At 37.3% G+C, this 25,780-nt stretch overlaps 1 protein-coding gene across 3 annotated transcripts; it reads left to right on the forward strand.

Moving 5' to 3' along the window:
- Positions 1-557: 557 nt before the first annotated feature.
- On the forward strand, positions 558-20,570 carry LOC18422970 (AT-rich interactive domain-containing protein 2). 3 transcript variants are annotated; one of them, XM_088871692.1, is made up of 2 exons: positions 558-1,718; positions 20,342-20,570. In XM_088871692.1, exons 1-2 carry the CDS (start codon positions 924-926, stop codon positions 20,435-20,437), a joined length of 891 nt encoding a protein of 296 aa, XP_088727818.1. In that variant the 5' UTR covers positions 558-923; the 3' UTR covers positions 20,438-20,570. The 3 variants fall into 3 exon arrangements, with proteins under 3 accessions (XP_088727818.1, XP_011625927.2, XP_088727817.1); XM_011627625.3 differs by lacking the exon at positions 20,342-20,570 and adding an exon at positions 16,861-18,572; XM_088871691.1 differs by lacking the exon at positions 20,342-20,570 and adding an exon at positions 15,220-15,558.
- The last annotated feature ends 5,210 nt before the right edge of the window (positions 20,571-25,780 follow it).

Raw genomic sequence — 25,780 nt, forward strand, 5'->3', positions numbered from 1 at the left:
ATGAATATACAAATTTGCATTATATAAAGAAATACAGATGACAAGAATAAAATAACTCACAGATACCTATACTATACCTAGACTTACTATAAAATACAAGATATTGTATATACCGTTCCCATATATATTGATTACATTATGCACCTTTCATATTAACTTGCTAGATAATATATGATTTCTTTTCATGAAAATAAACCTAAAATCTCTTTAAATGATCTTTAAATTACAATTTCAAAGAAAAATCAGGATTTCCTTTACATACACGAATTCCCCAAGGACCCATCCTCGTGAGTAACCCAACCCAACCTAACGCGATTCAAAACCCCTTTTATAAATTAGGGTTGTCATAGCCCCTCGCCAATTTTAGGGTTTGGAAGCTTGGCCCTTGAACCAATAAAGCCTGGACAACTCTCCCTCTCTTTCTCAATGGAAAAAGGCCCAAGAAAGTACTTTTCCGAAGCACAAGGGTAAAAATAATTAGGGCAAGAAATAAATGCCCTTGCTGAAATTTTCTTTCCGATCCCCCCTAAAGCCAACAATTTTTAGGGCTTGTACTTAATGCCCCGTCGTTTGGCAAATGTCGCACGCAGAAAAGGGCGGGAGAAAACGCTTGAAAACAAGTCCTATGCGTAAATTGAAGATGGCCCACCTGTAAGTTTTCACCGTTAATCAATCTAAAACTCTAATTTCTTTCAGGGATTGCAATATCATGTCCTTTCTTTCAGGGATTCCAATATCATGTCCCTGCAGCTTCTTTGGTCTTTAAAGTTGAGCTCTAACAATGTCCTAATAAAACCCAAAATTTGCAAATTTTGAATTCAAATTTGGACTAGTTGGGTTGTGTTTCCATGGCTTATTGTATAGATGGGTCTCGCTCAAATCGCGTTGAAACCCTTCCTAGCAATTAGATCGAAGGTGTTCACATGGATATTGTCGGCAATTCTGACGAAGATTTGCTCAGTAAGGGCAAGATTAAAGTCTTGTTTAATCAGATTCTGAAAGTTGGTGCAAAAGGTTCACAAGAGAAGGAAGGTAGGCCTTTCCCTCCAATGGTTGGAGATGGGAGATCGATTGATCTCTACAGCCTATTTCTGGTGGTGTGGAAAAAAGGTGGGTATGATTCAGTATCAAAAAGTTGTGCATGGAGTTCAGTTGCAGATGAATTGTGCTTTGAATCTTCTTGTGGGGCTCCGATTAAGTTGGTATATGCAAAATATTTAAGCTTCATGGATCGGTGGATGGAGGCGCATGGATTGGACTTTAAGAACTGTTTAGAGGCCCTTGTTCATGGAAACATGCATAAGAAAAATGGGATGCATGCTTCTTGTGAATTAGATTGCAATGGGAAGGAGCTTCGAACTCCATCAAAGCAAAGCGCGTATGCTTCTCCGAAATTAGATTGTAATGGGCCCAAGCATGAAGCCCCATCAAAGCAACGTGGAGAAAATTTGAATATTTCTGTGATTTATGTCGACAGTGAGGATGAAAAAGTGGATGGGAACATATGTTCTCCTACATGGAAGAGGGAACCTCTAATTCTCATGTTGAAGTGGCTGAAAGGTGTTGCTAAATATCCTGGGGATCCTAAAATTGGATTGGATGAGTCAGGAAAGGGTAATCCCATTGTGGAGAAGTATAGGGCTCAATGCATTTTAGCTCGTAAGGCTTTTCTTCTTAAAAGAGAAGAATACTCGGGCAGTGGAGACTCTTTTGCTCAGGTAGTCCTGGAATGTCTCTCTCTTTATTCTTCCTTCTTTTTATACTCAGTGCTTGGAAAGAAAATTTCCTCTTGTTTAATACACATGTTTGGTTTGTTTATTATATATTTGAATTCCAATGATAGTTTTGTCTTTTTCCATATTGGAATGCTATTATTAACTGACGTAGCTCTGATTCCACTTGTTAAATCATGCTATGAAAATGAATTATTCAGAAAATGTGGCCTTGCATGATTGGATTCCCTTGAGAATTGGTCCATGCAAAATTAAATGAGAGTTAGATTGCTTGTTCTGGGGTTAAAACAACTAATAACCTCTCCAGTTGGATAAGGATGTATAAGTTTAGTTTAAAATAGTTATTTTCTTTGTAAAATGACTTGCTTTAGTGATGTAACATGGAGCACAAGTCTCAACTTGACAAGATTTAGTATACTAGGAATTAATAGGGCATGACATGTGGGTTTAAAGGTATTCCCTTTAACAATAAAGCCCTCTCAGATTTCCTAGGTAATCCTGTGCAACTCGGAGGACAAACACAAGTCTTTGATCATGAAAGTCATGCCTCTTGGTTTTTTTTTGGAAGGGCTGATACTTTGGAAAATAGGTGCTTGAAACAGAATTTATGTGGCACTATTTGCCTTCAATTCAACATAGTTACATGTGAATGGATGCAATCAGAAGATCGTGACTTGAAGCTATACATGGTTCCTCTGCATCTAGAGTAAATCTTTGGGATGATTCCTCACATTCTCTTCATATGCATCATTTAATTGGAGATAGAAGATGAATCAGTGGTTCGCTACAAATCTTTAGATTACATCTCAATTCATCTTTGAGTCCTTACATTTCCAAATTATGGACCCTAATTAGTTCTTTGTGTTCAAAACTTTCTATTATTTAGTGAACCTAAAGTTAACAAGAAAGAAGACCTGAATTAATCATATACAATTTTATCATTTTGTTGCATATTTAGCCATTTAATGTGTTTCTGATTTTGTCATAGTGCTATCTGAACTAAGTAGTGAACCCAAAAATTGGAGTTTTGACGTGGAAAATGGCATCACGATTGGAAGATATCCAAATCTAGTACTCCACGATACTAACTTGAGGTCCCATATATTGAGTTTTGGTCAAAATTTGCCTGGAGTTTCCTGCTCAGTTAGTTTAGTGGCGACCTACATCCTCAAGGTTCTTGTCTTCCTTGGATTTGGTTGTGCTAATGGCGCTGAGCCTATAATGAATTTGGGTCCTGCTAGATGTGGTCTGAACTTTGGTCTCAGCTGAATGGAGCACATTCGAATTGGCATTCAAACTTCTCCTAGGATAGATGGCCGAGTCAAAAGGAGCACAAATGAGTGACCAAGACTGTGAGTCTTGGTGTATGAGACCTGGCATTTCTTAAATAGATATTCTTCACGAAATTTTTCATTCAACATAGTGCATATATATTCCATGCCTTTGTAAATATCTCTTCTAGTGCTTTTCTCAATGCATAATATTGTAGCTTGATTATTTCAGTCTTCACATACAAACCATTTGTTAGGCTGCTTTTTGCTTTGTTGAAAGACTGAATCTTTTGCTCATAAAGTTTATAATTAGATTTCAATTCAATTATTGGTGAAGCTCCTTCAATAGATCCTTTGTGAAGAGTTCTTTGACGCACCTGATGACAATGCCATTTAGTTTCCACATAGACAGTGCCACAACTGGTTGCAGTTTCCATAGAATTTTGAAATGCATGCAAAATTCATTGTTGCTAGAGTTTTCTCCCTCCCCCCCTCCCCCCAAGGCGACTAATTTAGCTCAAGTTTTGGTGGATCCACCCTTTCGTATTACTGCTATAAACACAATGTTTGAAGGACTAAATCCATAATGGCCTAATAAGTTGTATGCAACCAAGCGACTAGTTGCCTGTGTGTGTGTGTGTGTGTGTGTGTGAGAGAGAGAGAGAGAGAGAGAGAGAGAGAGAGTGTGTGAGAGCGGGTTGTGTGTGTCTGTGTGCATGCCTGTGCGCCTTAATGTTTCATGTGCACCACACTCCTTTTCTACCTCTTATGTATTTTGTGGTGGCAACTCCGTCTCTCACTGATGGTTCTTTCCCTCTTAATTCTTGGTGGGAGGATTTTGCTCACATGATGCTATTTTATGCATTTCCTTTTTCACAGCCATCCTCTCTCACACACAATCCCTTTCTCCCTCTCATACCTTCTGTGGTGGCAATTCCGTCTCTTAAGATGCCTCTTTCCCTCTTATTTCTTGGTATAGGGATTTTGCTTCTGGTAAGTAATTTATAATCTTCTATAAATGTTTCTTGAATCACCATATGGATATGGGAGGATGTACTGTCATAGGCTCATCAATTTCTTTCTTGCCAACTTACCTAAACTAGTATTAAAAGTGAGGTTTTCTAAGGCTCGAGTATGGGTTTGTTATTTTACTTCCTCTTGAGCAAATATGTGATAAGCCTTTGAAGGTTAGCATTTATCATTGGTCAGATGCTGAATTTTTGTATAATTGTTTTCCAGATCTCACTTTTGAAAGCGCATCTTATAAATAGATGATTGTGGTTCTCAATATCCCATCTGCATAAAAAACATCTATTGCAACAATGTTTACCCCATCTTTGAGTTGTAATAGTAGTTGAGAACTAATAGAGGAAAGCTACCCAAGTAAACCTTGATGCTGGTCTGTTCTCTCATAATGCCTTAAGATTCTGTGGGTCCATGTTTCTTAATGAGTTCATGTACCTTTTCGATGATTTTTTTCTATAGTCATTTGGTACCCAAGTGGTGGTATCCTCTCTTCGACCTCCATGAGGAATCAACAAATAGGAGCACCACACTTTAATTAGCCTTCCACTTGGTGATGGGAGTTACCATGAAGCCCCATAATAGAAACTAGAAATTTTAAAGAGCCTTCCATACCCAAGCTTTTTATGATTTCATCCTATATATATCACAGTCCGGTCCATTCCCAATCTCACTTTGGTTATTTCCTTTAATGTATGGGTGTTTCTTGTGCAAGGGAACGGAAATGATAAGAAATTATCAGAATTTAGAAAATATAGCAATGGCAAGAGGAATTTTAAGAAAATAGTAAAGTTAAGTTTAAGGCATATGATAATCTATACAATAAATTGGGGACATGAGAGGTGAAACAGATGTCTACAAACTAGCAAAAATGAGAGAGAGGAAGTGTAGGGACCTAGATCATGTTAAATGCATTAAGAGTGAGGTTGAGATTGTGTTTGTGAAGGATGACGAGGTCAATGAAATGTGGAGAATTTATTTTCAGAAATTGTTAAATGACTACCATTTTGGGAGCTCATCGTTAGGAGTAACCATTGAAATAAATGAGGTTGGAGGTCATAGATACTTTTGTAAGATTAGAATATCTAAAGTGAAAGAAGCTTTGAGAAAGATTAAAGTAGGACAAACTTTATGACCAGATGAATGGTCATACTTTATGATCAAACTTTATACTAATAGAGGTTTGGAAGTGCCTTGGAGAGTTTGACATATTTTGATAACAAAGAAAATACCAGATGAATGGAGGAGAAGTACTATGGTACTTATTTATAAGAACAAAGGAGAGATACAAAGTTGTATGAATTATGGAGGGATGGAACTCATGAGCCACACTATGAAACTGTGGGAGAGAGTGATTGAGCTATGACTAAGGTGTGAAACGAGTATCATAATATTAGTTCAGATTTATGCTAAGGAGATCAACCATTGAGGCTACTTTCTTACTTAGGCAATTGATTGAGAAGTTTAGGGAGAAGGAAAAAACTTCTACATGGTCTTTATTGATTTAGAGAAAACATATGATAGGGTACCCAGAGAGATAATTTGGAGGGTGCTGGAAAAGGAAGGAGTCTCAAGAGGAGATATTGATGTGGTTATGATATGTATGACGGAGCACTAACTAATGTGAGGATAACTAGTAGAAAGACAAGTGAGTTTTTAGTGACAATAGTCCTACATCAAGGCTCAGTGTTGAGCCGATATCTCTTTTCTTTTGTTATTGATTAGTTAACTAGCCATCTATACGAGGACGTCCTATGGTGTATGTTGTTTGTGTATGACAATTTTGATTGAGGAGGCTAGAGAGGGCGTAAACATAAAGGTAGAAATTTTGAGGAATGCTTTAGAAGCTAAAGGTTTTAAAATTAGTGGGACTAAGATAAAATATATGGAATGCAAGTATAATAATAATAGAAGCATAAATGAGGAATTAGTTAAGAATTTAAGATTGATGGCCAAGACGTACCTATAAGAAATTATTTTTTATATCTTGGGTCGATAATCCAATAGAAAGGAAAGATTGAGAAAGATTTTGCTCATAGAATTAGAGATGGGTAGACAAGGTGGAGATGTGCTTCTGAAGTCTTATGTGATTGTATCATGCCAATGAAACTAGAGGAAAAGTTCTATAAGACTGATGTAAGACCAACCATGCTTTGTGGTATGGAATGTTGGGCAGTCAAGAAATAACATATCCATAGAAAGAGTGTTGCTAAGATGAGGATGTTGAGATGGATGAGTGGCAAGACAAGGAAGGATAGAATTTCGAATGAATACAATCGAGGAAATTTAGGGGTAGCTCCAATAGGCGATAAAATGAGATAAATTAGACTTAGGTCGTTTGGTCATGTGCAACGTTGACCTAGGACACCACTGGTTAGGTGGGGTAATTTGGTTCAAGTGGATGGCTTTAAAAGGCCAAGGATAAAGCCTTAAAGAACATAGATGGAAGTAGTGAGAAAAGATATGATGACTTATAGTTTAATTAAGTGTATGGTCTTTGGCAGAGTGAAATGGGTGGAGCAAGATTCGTGTAGCTGTCCCAAATAGTTTGGACAAGGCTCGTATGATGATGATGGGTGTATGTTTGTGCACACCTCTCAAAGCCCATGGTCCAGCACAAACAATTCTTCATTTCCAAATGTGACATATCCAAAATTACCTTCTCCTCGTTAGTTTTACACACGAGATATGGCCTTCAATTTCCATGTCCTATCCAATCTTGGGTGGTATGGATACATTTATGCCCTTGACTTGCTTAAGATCAAATCCACCTTCAAATATTGATTTACAAAAAAGGTGCTCATTTAAGTAGGTGACGGCATCTTTAGTTTAGGTCAGATCATCGTAGAAAGCCCTTTGAAGTCTTTCTATGGTATTGATGTTGCTGGATGGGAGCTTAAAAATAGAGCACCTCTATGGTATTGGAGTTGCTGGATGAGAGTTTAAAAATAGAGCTCCTGTGATTGAGCTAAGAGCTTAGGCATAATTTGATCAGTGTGAGTAGGATTGGAAGCATTAAAGTTTTCAAGAATTTCAGCTTGGAAATGAAATGGTTTTCTTATCAAGTGGTTGGCAAAGTTGAGGTGTAAGCCTTGTATCAAATAGTGACAATCTTAGATATATAGAAGGAAAGTTCAATAAGGTGCATTCTAAGAACCTACTAAGCAAGGTTTTCTCGATTGATGAGGAGTTGAAATAAATGTTTCCCGTGTCAGAGTTTTTTTCAAGCCCACGATGAGTCGAAGGTGAAGCGTGCACTTCAATGATAGACACAAGTTGGTTAAACTTTTAACTAAAGATGATTAGATCATTGGCATTATGGCCTAGGGTAAATAGACATGAACAAGAAAGCAATCATCAACAATTTCATTGGGGCATCATGGAAGCAGATTGATATAGGACCAAGGGGGACTTGGCCTCTGAACGAATGCAACATATGTGAATGGCCTAGAGAGAACGGTTTGGGTTGGGAAATCTTGGGTTAAATGTGGCCAACAAGGTTAGGAGTCTGGTTTGATTTTTTTAGGGTTTGAAACAATCATAGAAATAATTTCTTTGTTCCAGGATTGGATAAGGGCTTCTAATATAAATACATGAGGATGATTTGAAGCTTGAGGTAGCAAGCAGTTTGGTTTGTTGGTGTTCTCGGCGGTTTGTCCAAAACTTTGAGGGTTTTAATGGTTTTGTTGGAGGTGAATCTTGCTGGAAATTTTCAGGTCCAACAAGTTTGAAGTCTGGTTTTCCAGGGATCGATTTGAGATTGGGACCAAAATAGGGTTGGAGGGTGGAGGAGTATAAGGGATGGGTAAGGAGGAAGGCTATGTATTTAGGGCTTGGGAGGGGTTGACTTGAGGATGAATAAGGTGAAGAATTTGAATGAAAAAATCTTGGATTGGTAAATGCCACTCAAAAGCACAAGAAGAAATGAATAAGAAGCGCAAGCTTACATAGGGAGAACCTCCAAATATGCTAGAGTTATGGGGAATCTCTCCTCCAAAGGAACCTTAGGTTGTTGTTTAAAGCAGTGTTTTAAAATGCGGCCGCATTGCCGCATATGTTGTTGCATCATGCGGTATGCGGTGGGCACTGCATCTGCACAGACCGCATATGCGATTTTGAGTTAAGCGGCTGCATATGCGCTGCATCAGAGCCACATCGCATCAGAGCTGCATCGTTTTCTGCAAAAAAAATTTCGATTGTGCCCCTCGAGGAGGGGCAAAATGGTCTTTTCGACCATCAAAAATTGGGGGGGCAAAATGGCCTTTTTGGGAGGGTATTAAACCCCCTAAATGATCATTTACAGCCACTTTCGTGGCTTTTTTGGGATCAAATCGAGGAAAAAAAAAATTTAGGCGGAAATGTTTTTTCATTAGGATCTTGGATTTGGGGATTGTTTGATACTTGGATATTGATTAGAACCTTTTGATTGTTGATTTGGGGAAGTTTAGGTGAATTTGTGACAAGAAATTGGGGGTTTCAGAGCCGTGAAGAAATTGGGCACTAAAATTGGGGATAGTGGATACCGAATCTCCAAAAGCTAATAATTTTGGAGTTAATCATTAAACTAAAATACCTACTATCACATATATCACCTCCATCTTTTTTTCTATGCAATAACCTTTTTTTTTAGATTTTTTAGAATGTTTTTACTTTTATTGACTGCATCGTCGCGATGCACCCGCATCCGGACCGCATCGAGCTGCATCGCCGCATCGGCCCCCCCACCGCTTTTGGCCTCATCCTGCATTTTAAAACATTGGTTTAAAGCCAAGTCCAAGGAAACAACAATTAAAATTTTTCATTCACTTGAATACAAAACACTTGAGGTAAAAAGACCCTAGACCAAATTACAGCAATACATTCAAGCTTCCTCACATAAGGACCATTACAAATGCTCAAGATTGCATATGCATTACTTCAATTTTGTCCAACAAAACTCCCACTCAAATGGACACCGTAGAGACTGAGAAAGTACAATACAATGTCCCTTATATGCAATTTCAGCCACATATATTCAACTCATGAATTAGTTGACAGAGTTTGAGTTTGACTACCCAACATAGGCTCGTGGTCATGGACGTCTGCATAAAGAAGGAGAAGGGGTGAAAGTAATGAGCGTCCAAGAATTAGGTGGTGGAATTTTAAAATGAGAAAATCGACTTATTTAGGGATAAATTAGTTGAAGAAGGGAAATAGAACTTTGAGCATGATGTCATTATAATATGGAATGAGATGCCTTAATGCATCACAAAGTGGCAAAAGAAGTTTTAGGAGAATCTAGAGGGAAAAGAAACTTCGATAAGGAAACTTAGTGGTGGAATGATGTGGTTCAGAAGTTCATTAGCAAAAAGCAATCATGCTATAAAACTTGGCAGTGTAATAGAAACGATCAAAACTTAGAAGAATATAAAAATGCTAAGAAAAATGCTAAACAAATAGTAAGTAAAACTAAACCTAAGGCATATGATAATATATACAATAAATTGGGAACAAGAGAAGGTGAAAAAGATATCTTTAAATTAGCAAAAATAAGAGAGAAAAAATGTAGGGATCTAAACCATATTAAATGCATTAAGAGTGAGGATCAAAGGGTCTTGGTAAAGGATGATGAGGTCAACAAAAGGTGGAGAGTCTATTTTAAAAAATTATTAAATGACGAACAAAATGGGAACATAATCGTTGAAGGGACTATTGGTATAATTCATGATGAGTTCCTAGATACATTTGTAGGATTAGGATGTCGAAAGTGAAAGAAGCTTTGAAAAGGATGAAGATAGGAAAGGCTTTAGGACCAGATGGTATCCTGATAGAGGTTTGAAAGTGCATGGGGGAAATTGGCATTGACTGGTTGGCAAAGTTGTTCAACAAGGTGTTGAAAACAATGAAAATGCCAGACAAATGGAGAAAAAGTATTGTGGTACCTATTTACAAGAATAAATGAGACATACAGAATTGTGGAAACTATCGAGGGATCAAGCTTATGAGCCATACTATGAAGCTTTGGAAAAGAGTCATTGAGCAACGATTAAGGCATGAAACAAGTGTATCTGAAAACCAATTTCTTTTTATGCTAGGAAGGTCAACAACTAAGGCTATTTTCCTACTTAGGCAACTGATTGAGAAGTTTAGGGCGAAGACAAAAGACCTCCACATGGTCTTTATTGATCTAGATAAAGCTTATGATAGAGTACCTCGAGATTTGATTTGACAAGTGTTGGAAGGCGTCTCTAGACACTACATTGGCGTGGTGAGAGATATGTACGATGGAGAGGTTATTAGTGTACGAACAACTAGTAGAGAGACGAGTGAGTTTTCAGTGACAATAGGTCTACATCAAGGGTTAGCATTGAGCCCTTACCTCTTTGTCTTAGTTATGGATAACTTAATTAGGCACCTACAGGATGAGGTATCGTGATGCATGTTGTTCGCAGATGACATAGTTTTGATTGATGAGACCTAAAACGACATCAACACAAAGTTAGAACTTTGGAGGGATGCTCTAGAATCCAAAGGTTTTAAAATTAGTCGGATTAAAACAGAGTATATGGAGTGCAAATTAATAATAATAGGAGTAGAGACGAGGAAGTAGTTAAGATTGACGGCCATGAAATACAAAAAAGACCGCACTTTTGATATCTTGGGTCGATAATCTAGGAAAATAAAGAGATCGAAGGAGATGTCGCACACATAATTTGAGCTGGGTGGGCGAAGTGGAGATGTGAAATTGAAATTTAATGTGATCGCCTCATAACAATGAGGCTGAAGGGCAAGTTCTATAGGACAACGATGAGACCAGCTTTGCTCTATGGGGTGGAATGCTGGGCGGACAAAAAACAATAGACCTATAGAATGAGTGTAGTGGAGATGAGGATGTTGAGATAGATGAGTGGGAAGACAAGAAGGGATAGAATTTGCAATAAATCTATTTGAGAAAATTTAGGTGTGGCATCAATAGGTGATAAAATGAGAGAGAGTAGACTTAGGTGGGTTGGCCAGGTGTGGCGCCGACCAAGTGGAAGGACTGAAAAGGGCAAATTAGTTTAAGTGGAAGGACTGAAAAGGGCAAGGGGAAGGCCCAAAAGGACATGGTTGAAAGTAGTCCGAAAAGATATGGGAACTTATGGCCTCACTAAGGATATGGCCTTTAATAGAGCAGATTGGAGAACCAGGATTCATGTAACCAATCCCAATTAATTGGGACGAGGCTAAAATGATGATGATGATGATGATGATATTCATTTCATGAATTGATAAATACACTTAGATTCCAAAATTCATGCAAACTCAATCTCCATTAACACATGCAAAACTAAATGTGTGCACATTAATCTATATTCATGGGAAGCCGATTTCAATCTCATTTTACCCGGTTTACCATCAAGGACTTAAAATACATCTCTTGTTATGTCCACTACCTATAGTGGAAGATCATAGGGCCAAAATAATAATTCAAGGGAAGCTTGTATTAAGAAGCTTTAATCCACACTAAGTTTACCCAAGTAATTGAAATTCTCATTCAAAAAGCGGACTGTTGATATCAATGTGTGGGAATGAGAGAGAGAGAGAGAGAAAGAGAGAGAGAGAGAGAGAGAGAGAGAGAGAGCTAGAGTGTGCAAATATTAGCGTATGTGTCATGATTTTGACCTAGTGAGAGCTAGCAGAAATAGGGTTCCAAGGACACCATAGGAAGATGTTTCCCTTGCTGTTATATCACGATAATGCTTAGAAAATTTCAGCTAAATAAACTTAGAACCCATGGTAAAACTATGCCAATATCAAGTATAATGAACTAGGCATATGGGCAAACTAGTTAATCACGGAATGGGCAAGAAATTTAAATGAGGGGATAAAGGATCATATATCTTGCTGTTGTTAATGGATTTACAGCAAGAAAGAAGGCTGAAGGAGGTGAGATTGAAGACATCCTTGAAGTTTGATGGTCCTCCAATGTTAGGCTCCAAGGAGAGACGGGGGTGTGCCTCTCTCTCTCTCCCTTTCTCTCTTAGTTTTTGTCTCTCTTAGAGCTCAAGAATGGGTGGCATGGCTCTCCAGGTCTTCTCCAATCTCACTTAGTTATGAGGAAAGTTAGGGTTTGAAGTCTTATATGGGAGTTCTAATGTGGAAGCTTCATTTGATTCATTTTGGACCATAGATGAAAGGCACCAAGGGGTGAGAGAAAGCTAATATCCTAGCTCTTTATCTCACACAATGGTTGTCATATGCCTGGATGAGATTTCTCACACTCTTATTCCTTCTAACCCTAATTCAACTCCAAATTTCCCTTCATAACATATAAATTGAAATTCAATCAAAGTAAACGTTGATGCCAAAAATTCCCATGGTTTTTTTTGAAATTGTGAGAAAGAATAACCATAGGATGGGTATGCCCCTCATTTCGCTACACTTTCTCAATCTTTGAAATTCAAAGCCATATCTGTCTCTCAGATGTGTCGTAACACACGTGTTCTCATTGGACAAATGTTTATGTCATAATACTCGTCATCATCATCATCAAAGCTTTTTTCCAACTATATGTCGTGGTACTCCTGTGGACACAAAATTTTCCGCATAGAAAGGGGTTTGAAAACCTTGATTTGTAATTGGACAATTCTCCATAAATTGTGGCGAAAAATCTTGGTCCTACATGGCAATACCCGTGCCAAAATTCACCTTAAGTCTTTAATACAAACTTACATGTCTAAAGTATGTTCACTACAAACACCAACTGAAATACATGCCACCCTAGGGCTGCTTATGTCACCCACATGTCAGCTGCATGCTGGATTTGGCAGCCACATGGTGGCCATGTGGCACCCATTGGCCAATTGGGCACCACGTGTGGCTGTCCTCAATTGAGATTTTGTCAAACAATTCCAAAACATCCTTTCTTGCCTCTAGAAAATTCTCAAAAATTGCTAAAAATACATTTTTAACAGTTCTCTATCATTTTGAATCAGTTTGGCATCTTAGACAAATATACTAAGGGAAATCAGGATCCTTCAAGAAATGGATTTGGGTACTTCACTTGGCTAGATCCAGAATCCCAGGTCATTTTTCTCATATTAACCAAACAAGACCCATGTTCCACAGACTTTTTCAGGGTCCATGTTTGGCTTGTCAAAGTCAAGTAGATAGATGGTCGGACTCCATATTTATAGGAGATTGCAAGTGCACACCAAGGACATGTAGTCTTGCAGATGCGGAGGTTTTTTTCTCTTAGTATATGCACATAACTCTCTCAAGCAGATTTGCCTTGAGAGAGAGCGGCTTCGCATTTGCAACTATATATGCACATGCTGTGAGAAGGCTTGAGGTCAAGGATAATGGCTTCTGTCCTCTTAAAGCCTAGTCTTCTCAACAGGGCTTATTCTCATACTGGTTCTCGAGCAACAACATTCTCGTACCCATATATAAACAACACTCATGGCCCGACACACACAATCATGAGGTATACTTTAAATAGAGGAAGCTCAAAGATCTCTCAATCCAAAAGACCCCTTAAACACTCATTCCTCATGATTTGGGGTTTTACGTCTCTTTGAGTCCCAGAATGCAAAGATTTGGCAAGTCAAGGAGTTATGGTATTGTGTCAGTCCCACTCTGACTAAGAACCTTCACAGAATGGTGGGTTCTAGGCCTTGGAAGGCTTTAACTCCAACATATAGGGGAGACTTTCACAAACGTATGCTAGAGTTTAATCATTCTTTCTACGAAAAACAGTTGTCGAATCATTCTCTCTACAAAAAAGAGTTGAAGATATTTGCTCTGAAGGTGGGTCTCTCACCACATTTAAGCAACTCAAAATTTAGTACTTGATTTATTTGGCTATAGGCCTAAATGGTACTCGTAGAGGTTTGGATCCCTCTTTATTTGACTTAGCTTCGGACTTATGCTAGCTCTATTTTCCTAAACGTTTTAATCTTCCATATTCTTTCAAAAATGGTTTCTAGTTCCTTTATGGTCTTATGAAACTAGACCGTTGCAAAACATGGAAAGAATCTTTTTAGACTCCAAACAACATTGGGAAAACTAACTCAAAGCAAACAAGGAAATGAACAACTTGCCTAAAATTTTAAAGATTCTTAACTTTGTAATCTATGGAGACCACAATCTTCTAGAAGATTGCCTATTCTCCCCCCTAGGGTTTCTATGACTTAATAATGGAAATAAGAAACCTAGCAAACTTAGAAAATAAAATTCCTCAATGGTTTTTCTAGTAGACACATGATTTGAAGCCCAAAATGGCTGAATTACTAACAACCCATACAGATAAGGAATGTGGTTTCCACAGAGATCTGTGGTTAAAAGTTTGAATACTTTCAGATGGATATCCAAGTATAACTTTATGCCTCTGGAAAGCAGTCAGTATCATTCTTCCTCGATTATAGTAAACTTGTCCTTGAGTTTTGAAGCAAGTTTGAATGTGTCTTGCCTTGAATCATGTGTTTCTTTCAATCCTTTCCAGTGATGTGCTCAATAGTTTAGATGGTACCTCATCTGATGAGCATATTAACTCTTTTGAGAACATCTCAAGAAAAGGACCAATACTGTCAATGGGGGAATTTTGATGAACACAACCATGTCATCGTGTTTTCCAACCATTGCATTGTCCTTTTTGGGAGTGAACTGGGCAGGTATTGTGTATTTGGTTGTGTTCTCGTGAATGAATCCCTTGGTCGACAACTCTTCAATCTGCTGGGAAGCTTTCATGCTCCGTGGGACTCTGCAGTGAGTGGAATTGTTCAGAAGGGCAGCTCCAGGAATGAGATCTATAACATGTTGGATTCTCTCGTTTGGAGCATCCTGATGGGGAACTAATCTGGAACCAAATCAAAGAAGTCTGAGAGAATCTTCTGGACCTCTGCAAGACACCCATATTCGGATAGATGCTGACCAGACTTGATGTCTCTCCCAATAAGTGCATGATTACCCCATTCTCTTGGCTTTCTTCTGAAAGATGCTTGAGACAAATCTTTGGCTGCCTTGGTCTTTGTAGGAGACTTTACCTCATTCAAAGGTTTCAAAATAATGTTCTTATTCTTGACCTTGAAGGTGTAGGTACCTTATTATTTAAAATGCTATCCATGCCCAGGCAACCAGAGAGAAAAAAGAGAAAAGGGCTTTTTTTTTTGTAGGGTTGGGGGGGGGGTAGCCTCACCATCATCCTGACCTTGTTATTGTTTCATGCGCAGTCAGCCAGAGGAGAGAAAAACGAGAAAAGGGCTTTTTTTTTAGGGGAAGAGAGGGGGGAAAGGCGCAGTGTGGATCTGTCCACTGGAAGAAGTGTTTTGCCATAATGCTTGGCCTTGTCATTGTTTTAGAAACCACCAGGCAATGGCTTGGCAGACAACAAGCTAAGGTTTTGGGGAATCTCTCCCCCAAAAGAAGAAAAGAGGAGACTCTCTCATACCTAGGGTAGATTTGTGGAATCTCTGTCTACCAAAAAGAGTCAAGGAATCTCTCCTCTATATGTAGCCTCTCACTACAAACCCAAATGTTATTATTCAATATGATTTATTTGGCTGTAGGTCTCCATTGGTATTTATACAGGCTTGAATACGTCTTTATTTGATTTAACCGTCAACAACTTAAAAAATAAAGAATACGTCTTTATTTGATTTAGCTTGGACTTGAACTCTCTCTCTACTTTCCTGAACTTCCTAATCTTCTAGATTCTTCCAAACCTAAGTAAATATTTCCTATATAGTTTTAGGAAATTTGATGCTTACAAAACATGGAATGAATGTTTTTAAACTCTTAAGCAGACTTCGGAAACTAACTTGGAAACAAGGAAAGAAGCAACTTACTACAATGTTAAGGACTCAATTTTTTTAATTTATGAGGGTCACAATCTTGTAGAAGATTCTAAAAGATTGTTGAGGTTCTTACCCTGGGGTTTATAGGACTCAATAATGGAAAGAAGAAACCTAATACACTCCGGAAAATAAAATTTGTTGCTGAATTTTCCACCAGGCTTTAAGCCATGTTATGAAACCCGAAAGTCTGTAACATGAAAACCAATGGATATAAGAGTACAGTTCTCAAAGAAATCTTCAACTTAAGCTTTGATTGGCTCTAAACAGGCATCTGGGTGAAAAATTATGCCATTGGAAAGTGGTCTGCATCATGAACTTGATGGGGTATAGCCTTTATGACTAAACCAAGCTCTATTGTCGTATTTCCTGAAATTGTCACTTTTCAACTTGTATGGTAAGCATATGTTGCATGAAGGAGCTAAGTGTGATTTGAGCCTTTTCTGCAATGTTTGTCAATGATAAGAATCTACTTCATTTTAATAATTTGGATGTTGGGTTTTTATCTCTCCTTATGCTTTGAGGGGTGGAGCTGGGTGCTAAGAAGCCAATCTCCATGGTGATGTTGGAACTAATTGAAAGATTCTGAATGGAACTCATGACTGTGTATTTGAATTTGATAAGTTCATGATCACCTACACTAAATTGGAATAGACTAATAATGGAGATGGATTCTAGGTTAAATTCTTTTAGAAGTTTTTATTATCTTGTAGTTTTACAATGATTTGTGAGGAAGTTAGGTAAGAAATTTTATGCATTTTCAGAAGATTGTTAATTTCTGTTCTATTCATGTTTTAGATCTAAAACTGTAACAATATAAAAAAAACAGAAAAAACTGTAATTGATCTATCCATTCAACTCTTAACTAATTACTTATTTTTTGAATCACCAATACTTCTAAATTGAGTTCTTTTAGTTTGAAACTGCATTTGTAGATCTCCGCCGCTTTGCATCTCTCTTTCTTTTTTTTCCATTTTTACTTCCTTGTTGACAACGAGGATCTTAACGCTTGCCCTGCAGAGGAGGCAAAGAGTGCACCCCTCTATGTATGAGGACCTTGTGAGGAGCAGCCAGAGGCTTCTTGCCCTACAAAACAATCGGCTCTCTCTTCTCGCTTCTTCTCCAAGTAAATGTCGTGTCCCTAATAATAACAAAGTTGACCACATTTTCATTGAGAACCACCCCTTGGATTCATTGAGCCCATTGTCTAAGGAAAATCCATTATCTATTGACCGATTTTCGAGAAAGCTGGTCCCAGTTGGGCCCTACTTCCAAGCCCAAGTTCCTGACAGGGTAGATGTGAAACGCAAAGTTTCACTCGGTGAATCAGGCTTTTCTGACGATTCAAAATGGTTGGGTAGACAAATTTGGCCTTTTAAAGGCTCCAATGTAGTGACAGAGAGAGAGAGTATAGGAAAAGGCAGGGCCCTTATGTGTTCATGCTACCTTCCTGGATCTGTTGAGTGCATTAGGAGCCATATATCTGAGAAAAGACAGAGATTGAGGGCAGAATTGGGTTCGGCCTTCTTCAACTGGAGGTTCTATGATATGGGTGAAGAAGTTTCGACCTTTTGGACAGAAAGAGAAGAACAGAGATTCAAGGCTCTTGTGAGATTGAATTCATCTTCTCTTGATAACAGCTTTTGGTGTCAAGCATCTGCTTGCTTCTCTGCCAAAAGCAAGGAAGAGATAGTGAGTTATTATTTTAATGTTTTCCTTTTGAGGCGCAGAAGTTATCAAAACAGGTTCACCCCAAGAAACATTGACAGTGATGATGAAGAGTTTGAGCCTGGGTTTCTAAGCAATGATTTGGGTGTAAAAATGGGTATGGATTCTGGGTCTAGGACTTCAATATGTGCTAAAAATTCTCAATGTCAGGATTTGGACTTCATGGACATGGACATGGAACAAAGTGTCGAGGTTTAGGAACTTTGAATCTTTTGATTTTGTGTGGATGGAACGAAGTAAACAGAGGCAGAGGCTAAATGCCTGTTGGGATTACCTGAAGTAAGAATAGCAAATAACCACAGAGATGGCTACTTTTGTGTGTGTGTGAGCCTTTTGTGGATATTACAGGCGGTTTTGCTGGATTTGAGCCCTTGAGTAGCCTAAGAATCTGTTGGTTTCATGACGTCGATATACATACAAGAAGGGTTCTTAGAGTTCTTTTTTTGTTTGAAGGAGCCGACAACTACACAAATTTGTTGAAACGGAGAAGAAAGATATGGGAATGTTTTAACATAGATTTTGAATTCAAATGCATTGGTTATGGCCGGCATCCTGCCATTGTATTAAAAGAGAGGCAGGTAACATCATTGCATCTCCATATGGTAATTGTACAGCATGGATTTTTGGTGACATATTTTTGGGCTGAAGGTCTTGGACATTAATTATATGCTTGAAACTTTCATGAACTTTTGGGTCCCGTGTGATCATACTTCACTAGAGCCGATGAAGTACAAATATCTATGTGTGGTATGAAGCATTAAACGTCAATTTGTTGGTATTTGGTGGTTAGAAAAATTAGATTTTAAGAGAAAACAAGACAAAATTAAATTACTCAGATTTGTATTTTCTTAGTTTGGGGTATGTTATATTGTTGCTCATGGATGTATCTAAGCTGCCACATGATTACTGGCAAGGTCATTTAGATTAGTTATTTCTTGTTGCATATCTAAAGAATAACTTTCAGATTCGATACGTTTACTATAAATTTTATTTTGTCAAGGTAATTAAGGTAATAAATAATCACAAGTACATAATGAGGAGTTTTCTTTAATTGCCTAGTCCTTTTCATGGGCAAACAATGAAAAATAGTAAGTTAAAGTACTCATGATATGGAAATAAGGTGGGATAGGATACATTAAAACCAAATGGGTGGAAATCAATGTTATCAAATTCACTTCGCTTCAAATGGGTGGAAATCAATGTTATCAATTTCACTTCACTTCACTTCGGCAGCTTGCTTTTGGCTGAAGAGGCTGGCGTTTTCATATTTTTGGCCTAGATTGAAGCCATGCAAAGCTTTGTTGCATCCATTTTGGCCTACTTCGAGCAGCTTTAGTCCGAATTGGCCTCTTGTTGATGTACATAATTGTATTTTATTCTTATTATTATTAGTATTATTACTACTATTATTATCATCATCATCATCATCATCATTTGAATTTTTATGTTTAAATTTATATATAGAAAAAGCTTGGGTAAGTCCACTAGTTCACATGAAAAAATGAGTCCAACGGCCTAGATTGAATCTGAGTTGATCTGACGATCACAGAAGTCTGGTAGTCTTTGAATTTTAATTATTTTTCTACAAATCTAAATCACTTAAAATTTTGTGTGTTTTTTTCATCAAGTCGCACCTAATAAAAATATAAAAAAAATAATTCGTGAAAACTAATTGACCAAAATATCCTTGAAACTTTTTGGGATTATTTTGATCAATTTATTTCATGTAAAATATTTTTTTGATTTTTTTAAAGATTCACCTATTTTTTATGTACAAACTCTCCAGATTTCAAGTGATTTGGATTTGTAGAAAAAAAATTAAAATCAAGACACTACTGGACATTCGTGATCATCATATCGGCCCAGATTCAATCTGGGCCGTTGGGCTCTGTTTTTCCTGTGAGCTAATGGGCTCACCCAAGCATCTTCTTATATATATATATATATATATATATATTCTATGTATCGGATATTAATGTATTCGATATACCGGATATTTGGATAAATCTTGTGTTGGGATTCGTGTTGTACAAGAACGGTCTTAAAATGGTCAGACAATTCATTTTGACCAAAAATAGTGTGTTTGTTAGCAAGGGTTACATGGAATGGTTAAACTTAATTTAGTGAATTCAGTGAATTAGTCATTTTTCTTATGTTATGACTTCTTGTAATGTGTAGCATAGTAGAAAGGATATATTAACTTTGTTTTTATTATATTTTTGGTTAAATAAGGATTTATTTCTAATTACGATAAATTATCTACTGATAAATTATCTACTGAATAATGTGAAGTTTGTGCACTTTCATAACTCATACATAGTGATAAATGTGACTTGAATAATATTCTAACTTGAGGTGAGAAAAATTATTTTAATACACGTATTGATGATTTTTCTAGATATGTTTATGTTTAGTTGCTTAGATATAAAGATGAGGCTTTCAAAAACTTCAAAATTTTCATAGCATAGTAAGAAAATTAAAATTTTAAGAAGTGAGAGGATAGGAGATGAGAATATCAATCAAAGGATTTCAATGAATTTTTAGAAAATGATGGTATTATTCATCAAGTGACTATTCGTTATGCTCCTCAAAAAAATGTACAGGCAGAAAGAAAAAGTATAATTTTGGTAGAAATGGTGAATGTTGTGTTATTTTCTTCTTCTTTGCCATCAAATTATGGGGTGAAGCTTTATATATATATATATCTTAAACTCGTGAACAGGCTAATATCCGAGACTTTTCAACTTATGTTCTATTTTTGTGCCTTTCGTAGGCATATTCTTTCCAACAATCGCAATGGCTTCTTTATTTATTCAGGTTGGAAAAAAAACAAGATTGTCTAGGGATCAAGCTTTTTATTGGTAGGTAACATCGATGAAGCTACCGCGAAGGTTATGAATTTAGAAGTGGACAGCAAATTAAAGAAATGATCCTAAATCTTTGTGTATTGACTCCTAATTGAATCATTTGGGATTCAGAAGTGGAAGAAATTATTTTATCCACTTATAGTGGCCAAATTGGTGCATTTCCAAACCATTCTCTTATTGCAACAGTTGTATAGTCGGATTTATAAGTAAGCATCTCTTGTAAAAAATGAGCAACACCAAATCCCTCTAGAGCCTAAACTTTTTCCATATAAATAGAATGATTAGACCCCTTATAAACTTTGGTTTTATAAAAAACCATATTGAATTTTCTTGAAGTATGGGGTTCCTTTGCATATGTTAGACTTCCAGTTCCTAAAAAAAATAAATTAGTTCCTAAAACCACCAAGTGTGTTTGTAAAATATTCACAAAATAGTAAATCATGTAAGTTCTGGATTGAAATTCTAATATAATAATGGAATCTAGAGATACTGAACTTTTTAAAATCTCTTGTAAAAGTAAATTAGATAAAAATAAGTAGCCTACCAAAGTGAAAATAATCACAGGATTGATCAAAATATTGATGAAGAACTTGAAGAAAGTAATAATGATGAAAAAAATAGAACGAAGAAGTAAAATAATTAGAAGTGATCCATTTAGTAACTTTGGCCCAGATTATATTTATCTAGTTGAAGCAATTCAAAATAAGATATTATAGTTAGTACCAATAGTTTCAAATGTGGGGGAAGATCCAACATCATTAAGTGAAGCCTTGATCATTAGATGCAACTTTTTGGATAGAAGCTATAAATAGGGGAATGGACTCTATAATTGCAAATAAAACTTAAAAATTGGTAGATCTTTCACTTGGTTCTAAACTCATAGGTTAAAAATAAAGTTTTAAAAGAAAATGTAATGATGATAGTTTTATTAATAAATACAAGGCTAGATTAGTGGTTAAGGATTTAAACAAAAATGAGGGTATCGATTATTTTGACATATATGCACTTGTGGCAAGATTTTCTATTATACGATTGCTTTTAGCGATAGCCTTTATTAACCAGCTAACCATACATCAAATGGATGTAAAAACTACTTTTTTAAATGGTGACTTAGATAAATAAATCTATATGGTACAACTTGAAGGTTTGTGATGCCAGGTCATGAGAATAAAGTATGTAAATTAGTCAAATATCTTTATAGACTTAAACAAGCACCAAAATAATGGCACAAGAAATTTGACAATCTATTGATGTCAAATGAATTTAAGATAAATAGTAAGCAAATATATTCTTTATGTATTATAACATATCTTTATGTAGATTACATGCGTATTTTTTGCATTGATATGAAAATTGTGGAGGAAATTTAGAGAATTCTCACATCTAACTTTGACATGAAGGATTTGGGAGAGGCTGATTTGATACTGGGTGTCAAAATAGTGAGAAAAGAAAAAGAGTTAATATTAATTTAGTTTCACTATATTAAAATGCTCCATAAGTTTGAGCATATTTATAGTAAGCTAGTCTCTATCCTAATATATCCTCATTTTAAGTTAACAAAAACTTGACGGGAGTTGTGTATCTCAAATTGAATATACCAGGGTAATTAGTTGTTCCATGTATACAATGAGTAGCACAAGGCTTAACATTACATATGCAATGGGTAAACTCATTAGATAGACAAGTTGCCTTGGTAGAGAACATTGGAATACAATCTCAAGTATCAACATACTCAAAAGGAACTATCAAATTTGAAAGGATATAGTAATGCTCATTGAAACAAGGAAATCGAAAATTCACTAGTAATATCCAGATGGATTTTTATATAGTGGTCAAATAAACAAATTTATATTTCACACTCTACTATGAAGTCCGAAATTATTGCTTTCGACTCTGTTGGTAAAGGTGTAGATTGCCTAAAGAACTTATTATATGATGGTACCCATATAACCAAAACTAATACATACAATCACAATATATTGTAATAATCAAATTACTATTACGAGAGCATGTAATAACATATATAACAGAAAATCTACATATTTTAGGGAAGGCATAACTCAATTATATTTTTAATTGGAGATGGAGTGATTAGTGTAGAACATGTAAGATCAAAAGAAACTTTGGCTACTCCTTTGATAAAAAAGGGCTTGCAAAGGATGACATTAGTAAAATGTCAAAAAGAATGGTGCTAAAGTCCATAGAGTAATCATCTATAGTGGGGACCCAACGTCGCCTTTTATACCCTCAAACTTCTAGGTTCAATGTGGTAATAAGAAGCTATATGTATGATTATATTGATCAATAGAAATCAAAATATTGTAAGTACCCAATCTAAGGAAATCCATACGGTGGATAAGTCTAGTGTTATCTGTATGTTAGTAGCTTGAGTTGTACTCTTAATATTATCTATGGACTATCTATAAGTCGGAGTGTTTTATATAATGGGCACTCTTAATAGACATATTTATATAAGTGTGGAAGTGAGGCCGTTTCCTATAACCTTGGAACCATAGCACACGTTCATGTAGTATGATGTTAAACTACGTGACACTTGGTCTTGGTGTGTAACCCTAAAACACAATAATTTATCGTCCATGTGGCATGACCTTAAACACGCTTCCTGCTTGGTCTTGGTGTATGACCTTAAAACACACTAACTCTATGGTCTTGATGGTATGACCTTAAAGATGCCTCCCCAAAATGACAGACATGGCGAAAACCCGTAAGGGCATCATGGGTAAAAATGTCAAGAAAATAAAAGAAATAAAAAATGATCAGTGTGGTTGTATCATCTACTATTACGAGTAAAAGTGTCAAAAAGAAAAAAACAAGCACGGTGAAAACCCGCAAAGGCATCGTGGGTAAAAATGTAAGAAAATTAAAAAAAAGGGTGGACATGGTGTACCGGACATGGTGTACCAGACATGGGTAAAAGTGCCTCAAACAAAATATGACGAGGTTTTTATGAAAACCAAAATGGTACGTACCCTAAAGGCTTTGATGACAATCCGAAAGGGCGTTCAAGTAAAAAAGAATAAGGGTAGAGAGCACTCTTATGAGAAGTGCCCCCAGCATCTTCTCATCACCTCGAGGAGACAAAGGCAAGAACAAAAAGAGAGTATTCATTTCATAAAGGAGAGGTTACAAAATTGAAGGCTGCAACCCTAAGCTACAAGAGAAGGAAAGGAAAGAGAAGAAAGGAAACAACACGCCCTTAAAAGCCATTCAGGGCCTCACAGATCTTAGCCATTACTGTCTCAAAATGCTAAGAAGCAGCTTTCACACTCTCCCTGATACCATTAGCAGTTGCGGTAAGATTCTTCGCCGATGCATTTGCCCTTCTCCTATCGACTTCCAGCTCCATTATCTTCTTGAACCCAACCTTGTTCTTAGCCCTCCATTGGGCCAACTCTGCACTCAAACGGTTATGATGAGCGCTTATAGCCTTTAGCTCGGTTAGGCAACAGACACCAAGGTCTCTGAGAATAGTTTGTCGAGAAAGGATGACAGTTTGATCTCGGGTGTAATCAGCTATCACTCCCTATTGCTGAGCAAGCATCTACTCCACAATCTTCAGCATTGTACTACTTAGCTCCTAGGCCTCGAAGGCATTCCTCATGGCCTCAAACCTCCATCCTCCCAGGTCATCTAAAAGACCTCGGAAACGTGTAAAGACAGCCCCCTCGAAGTCACTGCCAGCCAAGCCCATCGTGCGCCTACGAAGGTCAATGATCCCTCTTTCAAGCACAAGAAGAGGGTATTAGCTCAATCGCTGAAGGCCGACATGTAGCATATCAAACACCATGTCAGAATTCTCATCCTTCGAAGGGTCTAATACCAAAGGATCCAGGGCAAGAGCGGCCCCAACTAAAGGGGCCATGCCCATGACTAGCTAAAAGGCCGCAATGGCAAGGTTGGTATCAAATAGCACATCAGGCTTGGAGACTCAATGTCCAATGCTAAAGAAGCTAGCACATCCGTAACTTTGGAGCAAGCATCATCGGCCATTTCAGCAGCCTCCTCATCATTCACTTCTTCACTATTTAGCAACTCAAATGATAGACGAACCAGGGACTGCACCGGCATGTTAATAATTTCCAAGGAAACAAGCATGCCCTCACTCGGGGCATCAACCATAACTTCGGTAGTTGTCGCCTCAATAATATGGACTACTTCCACTTTGTGAGCTGGACTCTCTTCCCTCAAGCGACAGCTCAAATCGAAGGTGACATGGCACGAAGGAGCCGAGTGAACCACGATCGGGTTAGAAGTAGGTGTCGCCACGTCAAAGGTCGAATGAGCTCTGATAAGGAAGAAGGGCTCGAAGATGCTACCCAGTTTGCACATTCAGCTGGCTTGCGAGGCTTTGGGGGTAGGCCTCGAGTTGCACTTGGGGTAGGCTGAAGAGGATAAGCAGCGCTCGGGGTGAATTGAACTAGTCGCCACTGCTTTCTCAATCTGACACTATGCCGCCGAACTGGAGGCTCGATAGCCGCTTTTGGCTCAGATTCTTTTAAAGCTTCATTCTTCTTCTTCTTCTTCCTCCACGTCTTGACCATGGCATCCTTGTCATGCCGATCATAAGGGTGAATGGCAGCTGGCACGAACTAAGGACCTCTCTGTCACACCCCAAGAATTTACAATACATAAATTCCTGAGATGTGACAGACAAAACATATATACATCTCTTGATAGGACAAATTTACAGTGGCGAGGTCTTACAAAGTAAATAAAGAAAGCTAGCACAACAACAATATCTTCCAAGGTTGATCTTGACTAGCACTCAAAATGAATCCGCAGTTATCCTGAAAAAATGTTTACCATAGTTTGATGAGTTTGGCTACTCAGTAAGTGATCATCATAATCCTAAAAATAATCATGGTTGAAAGATATCAATATTTTCAAAAAGAAGATCTATTAACAGAAATGCATCAACAGTTTCACTTTCAATAAATGCATAATTAAGTATAATCCAAATAATTGAAATGCACATAACACTTTAACGGCAGTGCATAATTCAAAGGATTTCACAAAATACCCTACTGGCGTCCCAAGTAGGTCACCTATATACCCCATCAGCGTCTTGATGGGTCCACTTAATCCCTATCGACGTCCCAGATAGGTCCACTTAATCCCTGCAGGTCCATTTATACCTCACCGACGTACCGGATGAGTCCACTTAATCCCTACCGGCATCCCGGGTAGGTCCACTTATACCTCACCGGCAAACCGGATGAGTCCACTTGCATACTTAAATTATTTCTAAATCTCTTTAAACATTCAAAAGCAGCAAATATCATGTACTCAACATATCACTGAAATCATTAATATGAATCTCACTG

Source organism: Amborella trichopoda, chromosome 7, assembly GCF_054954075.1.
Source record: "Amborella trichopoda isolate Santa Cruz 75 chromosome 7, AtrichopodaSantaCruz75HAP2 v2.0, whole genome shotgun sequence".
NCBI lineage: Eukaryota > Viridiplantae > Streptophyta > Magnoliopsida > Amborellales > Amborellaceae > Amborella > Amborella trichopoda.

Coding starts and splice junctions, on each gene's coding strand:
- LOC18422970 (XM_011627625.3), top strand. CDS start 924: ATGGATATTGTCGGCAATTCTGACGAAGATTTGCTCAGTAAGGGCAAG. Junction 1,719..16,860: donor GTGGAGACTCTTTTGCTCAG/GTAGTCCTGGAA, acceptor CTTGCCCTGCAG/AGGAGGCAAAGAGTGCACCC.